Genomic DNA, 5,182 nt, shown 5'->3' with positions numbered 1-5,182 from the left:
TTTCTCTCTGAATATGTTCAATATTTCAAGAGAAGAATATAAGAAAATGAATACAGAATATTTCTAATAGTAAGAGTTTTACCTAAAATTCATATACTTATTTTGTATTTCCCACCAATTGGATTATAACCAAATGGCCACCGACAACAAAAGGGTCCAACATTCCTTTTAGTGAGACAAAATGAGGTTGACCACATAGTACAACATTCCTTTCATCATCACTTGGGTCAAACATGGAAACGATCACATGAAGGCTGAACTGACTCTGGTTAACTAATAACAACACAAACTTTAACAGCCCGGTGCCCCAAAATGTTTTGGGATGTTTAATTATTATTTGTCACTTAAGGTTAATGCTATAACCTCTAGGCAAAAAAGAATGGAAGATTACAAAACTATGTTCTCACATATTTGAGTTTTGCGTTATTACTTAACAGAGTCTCATATCTTCTAGGTGAAAGCTGAATGGGATACTATTTATTTTATCCCATTTATGTCAGTGCACAATTCTTAAGATTATAAGGAAAGGCTAGAGCTGACTCTAGAACAAATAGCACAAAAATGTAAGTGGGAGTTAGCCAAGACTATACTGGTTAACTTCCCCCCTCCATAAAGCAGCTCTTTATTTAATAAGAGCTCATTTTAAATTCTGACTCCAAGAAACGAACAAGTTCATTTAACTATAACCCTAATCAGTTGGACTGGCATCTATCCATTGGCTGCTGTGCCTAAAATATTTATTTTCCCAATTCTTACTCTGTGGAAGCAAAATTAAGACTTACATCTTTGAGATTTGTCATTTTATCAAAGAAGGTTGCACATTCCAGGTAAATCAGGAATTTCAACCCTTGCTATCTGACTCTGAAAGCTACGTGTGTAGCCACTAAATTAAACCACCTTAGTGGGTTGTTGGAACAACTAAACATATGCAATGTGTATTACATACAGTTAGAATACTCTTGCCACTGGATGGGCCCTAGGAGTGAGTAACACAGCCTTTGTCCTCAACCGCTCAACTAATGTTCTGACGTTTTTAGCAAAGGCAGTCAGTCTCCTTACACATACTCAATCATCCAATTTATAAACTACCCATAAGATGAATGGTCAAGTCCAGCACGCCTGACACATGGCGGGTCCCCAATAAATCTGTCTAGTGCCAGTGCTACGGTTCCCATGGGAGTCATCCTCATTTGTGCTTCTGTTTCTCTCTGGTGTTCACTGCCAGTAGTTGTGACTTGATTACCTACCTGAAACCATAACAGTTACACTCCGCAAGACACGCGGTAACTCTCTGTGCCACCATATGCCCACCCCTAGGTACCCAGCCACCCCACAGGGGTACCTCTTCATCAAAAATCTTGCTTTCCCTGGATTCCCCTCAGAAATAGGAAAATCCTATCAGGGCCTTCAGCTCCAAAGGTCCACATCCCGATGCTCACATCAGCCCGTATCTACCCTAGTCTGTAGAAAAGAGTACCACTCACATTGTGTGCATGGCACATGTAGGATGAGGCAAAAGCTTGGAAGAGAGTAGGTAAACTGCTCATATCCTTCATTAAAATTCACAATATATTTCTTCTGAAAGGATCATAAAGCAGAGGATTTCAGCCTCTTATCTTTTGCCAACACACCGGAGGATTTAGCCCCCACTAGTAACAGAAGCTCCCTTATAGAAGTGATTCTCAGTTGGAAAATGGGTGACATGGCCTCCCTGAAGGACCTATCAGGATTTGGGAAAGGATTTTGTCAGTGGGAGGTGAAAGAGAGGAAACTAAATGCCTCTCAGGTAATTCCGATATGCCCCCTAAAATACGAATCATTTTTATAGAAGGTTATTATATGCTATTATATTATTGGTAACACTTCAATGCTACATGATGGTTTAAATAGGAATTGTAGGATAGCTTAAGAATACAACCACATTTTAAATAATGTTTCTATGTGAGAAAACTCTTTCCAAATCCCCAACATTAGACTTAAAACATTATCTATTTCCAATTTACAACTGTCCATAAAAGGGGAAAAAAATGACTAATTGTGAATTCCTATGGGTTCTTTAACTGAGATTTACAGAAGGGCTTCAGTGGAATCTAGTAACTCCAAGAAATGGTATGCAAATTTTGTGAACATGTGTATTGTTCTGGAGAGCTTATATCAGTTTCTTAAAGTGACCCGTGACACACAAATAAATATTATTTTAAGAATCACAACTATTAACTGTTTCACAGAGAAGTGTATACATAAGTATGAATTTCTGGGTCATACTTAGTACAAGAAATAAAATGAGTCCAGACTTCTGTCTTTATAATCTATCTTTATTCTCATCTACCCCTCTGCCATCCACATAAATCTTATGCCAGAACTTGGTTTGAATCTTGAAAGAAAAAAACCTTACTGAGAATTGCAGTTTTTCCATGCCCTAACATGTAATATTTACATATTTCTTAAACTGCTGAGATTTTTTACAGTCCAATAATAATAGTTTTACTAATGTCACAGAATATTGTAATCACTGGGTTCTTATCTTCCCACCTCCATTCTTACCCGCAGGCCACACACCACGTAATTATAGATGCCTAAAACGCATGTGAAATGCTCTAGAATTTAAATTTTCAAGTTGGTATTGAAAAGCTGTGCTTCAGAGACATACAATCAACTGCTGCATAATAAAGTATGCAAAACAATTCCAAAATGTGAAAGAAATATAAACTGACCTTCATGAGATGCTGATTTATCCATTTTGTAAACGTTTTCTTTTGAACTTTGTCCCGTTCATCTAGAAGGGAGAAAAAAAACGATATAAAATAAAGTTGATATAATCTATGACTAGAATTGTAATTATGCACATAAACAAAAAATAAGGTATTCAAAAAATACTGTTTAGTACATTTGAATTCTCTTGTTAGGTGTTGGCAACTGCAGGCTATCTGTAAGAAAGTGTTCAAGAGCTATCTGTCCGACTGGTCTCTTCCCAGTGTTACATTTGCCAACATTACTCCACTAAACAAATGTCCTCTGTGCATCCTGGAGTATAACCCCCGATCACCACCACCACCACCATGAAGATGTCTAACCTAAACTTTACAACTTCCAGTGAGCCCTGGCACTGAACTTTCCAAAGCACTTCACCACATACCGTGTTTCCCCGAAAATAAGACCAGGTCTTACATTAATTTTTGCTCCAACAATCTACATTATTCATTTATTCATGTACAGAAATCTACATTTATTCAAACAGTCATGTCTGGCTGACGATCTTAACTGGGGCTTATATTTGGGGTAGGGTTTATATTACGAGCATCCTGAAAAATCATGTTAGGGCTTATTTTCCGGTTAGGTCTTATTTTTGGGGAAACACAGTATTACATCCCTTTTGGTAGTTTCATTCCCATTTTACAGAAGAGGAAACCAAGATTTAGAGAGATTAAAAGACTTCTCCACGATTATTCAGCAAATAATTTATTTTTTGCTTTTCCGTTTTTCTTAGCAAATAGTTTAAAGTTGTGATAATAGGCAGGACTTACATCTGGTCCTTTGGTTTTAAGAGGACTCTGGCTTAATTACTAACCATACTGCTTCTCTCCTAGATTCCCTGTTTTAAATTGCCTGGTTAAAAAAAAAACCAAGCGAACTAGATCCTTACTATTGAGAGTGATACTGCCCTTGTGGTTACTACAGAAACAATGCAAAGAAAGGTGAGGGAAGGCTTCTTATTATTTACAGAGAAAGAGTATTGAAAAGCTGGGGTTCATCAAATAATTATTTTAAAAGAGAATCATAGTCTTCCCACGTCTAGAGCTAACATTCAGAGATACACTACTTTCTTCTTCCCTGCTTCTAGGCAGCAATCCCTGCTTTCTTGTTTCCTTCCTCCTTCCTCTCTGCGTCTAGGGAGACTTCTTTGTTTGTCATTGGTGGTCTTCTATCCCCTCTCACGACAGGTCAGATGTTCTCCATCCTTTCCCTGGGGGCGAGAAATGTCTCACTCTCTTCATCTCTTTTCTTTCTGAATTCTTTATCCCTGAACCCTCTTAAACTATTTTAATAGAACTAAAGTTTCTTTGAAAATTCCTGTTCTACTTATTAAAATTATATACTACGTACTTTGCAATACAATTATTTAAATATAAACAAAAATATTAAAATAAAACAGCTTGGAAAAAAATCTATGAGACAAGGTTAATCATTTTTTGATTAAATTTATTGGGGTGACATTGGTTAATAAAAGTATATAGGTTTCAAGTGTACCATTCTATAATATATCATCTATATACTGCATTGAGTGTTTATCACCCAACGTCAAATCTCCCTGGTCACCATATGTTTGACCCCTTGTATTCTCTTATACCTCAATATTCCATTGTATATATGTACCACATCTTCTTTATCAAATCATCTATCAAAGGACGCTCTGGTTGTTTCCATGTCTTGGCCACCATGAATAATGCTGCAATGAATCTAGGGGTACATATATCTTTACAAATAAGCATTTTCAGGTTTTTGAGTAGACACCCAAAGAATAATTTCTGGGTCACATGGTAACTCTATTCTTAACTTTTTGAGGAACCTCCATACTGTTTTCCATAGCGGCTGTACTAATTTACATTCCTACCAACAGTGTATGAGGGTCCCTTTTTCTCTACAGCCTCTCCAACACTTGTTATTACGTGTTTTGTTGTTAATAGCCATTCTAAAAAGTGTGAGGTAGTAAACTAGGAAAGAAAAAGATGAGCTTCTTAATATATGCAGAGAGATAATCCATAGAAAAAAATTAATTCCCACAGGTACTCTACCTCACTAGCAAATAATATTAATATAAAATAACAAATCAAGCTTTTTAACCTATCAAATTGCCAAGATTTTATTTAAAAAAATACAGATGCTGACAAAGGCAAGCGGGAAAATACACACACACACACACACACACACACACACACACACACACACAGGTGCCAAAAAAATTGTACACATTTTAAGAAAGGAAAACCATATTAAAATTGTAAAACACAATAATATACCAATAACAAAAGATAAATACCAGTCACATTTGACTTTTGCAATTACAAGAGGTGTTCAAAGTGGTTACCATCAGACACTTCTGATTATGGTGAACTACTGCTTTAGCAACATTGACCAAAGTATCCACTTGTATACATTCTGTTGGCACCCCTGGTGTGTGTGT

The 5,182-nt window shown here is 36.5% G+C and overlaps 1 protein-coding gene across 1 annotated transcript in view; it reads right to left on the bottom strand.

The window, feature by feature from the left end:
• The window catches only part of DST (dystonin), a gene marked incomplete at its 3' end in the record, with an annotated part of 435,221 nt that overhangs the window by 228,912 nt on the left and 201,127 nt on the right, over nucleotides 1–5,182 (bottom strand). The window contains exon 5 of the mRNA XM_019624589.1: nucleotides 2,715–2,776. Coding sequence (XP_019480134.1) covers nucleotides 2,715–2,776 — 62 coding nt within the window. The remainder of the gene's footprint in view (nucleotides 1–2,714; nucleotides 2,777–5,182) is intronic.

The sequence above is a fragment of the Hipposideros armiger genome, unplaced genomic scaffold (genome assembly GCF_001890085.2).
Source record: "Hipposideros armiger isolate ML-2016 unplaced genomic scaffold, ASM189008v1 scaffold_595, whole genome shotgun sequence".
Lineage (NCBI taxonomy): Eukaryota > Metazoa > Chordata > Mammalia > Chiroptera > Hipposideridae > Hipposideros > Hipposideros armiger.
Note: the sequence above shows the minus strand (reverse complement) of the source record. Positions and strands in the feature narration are given on the sequence as shown.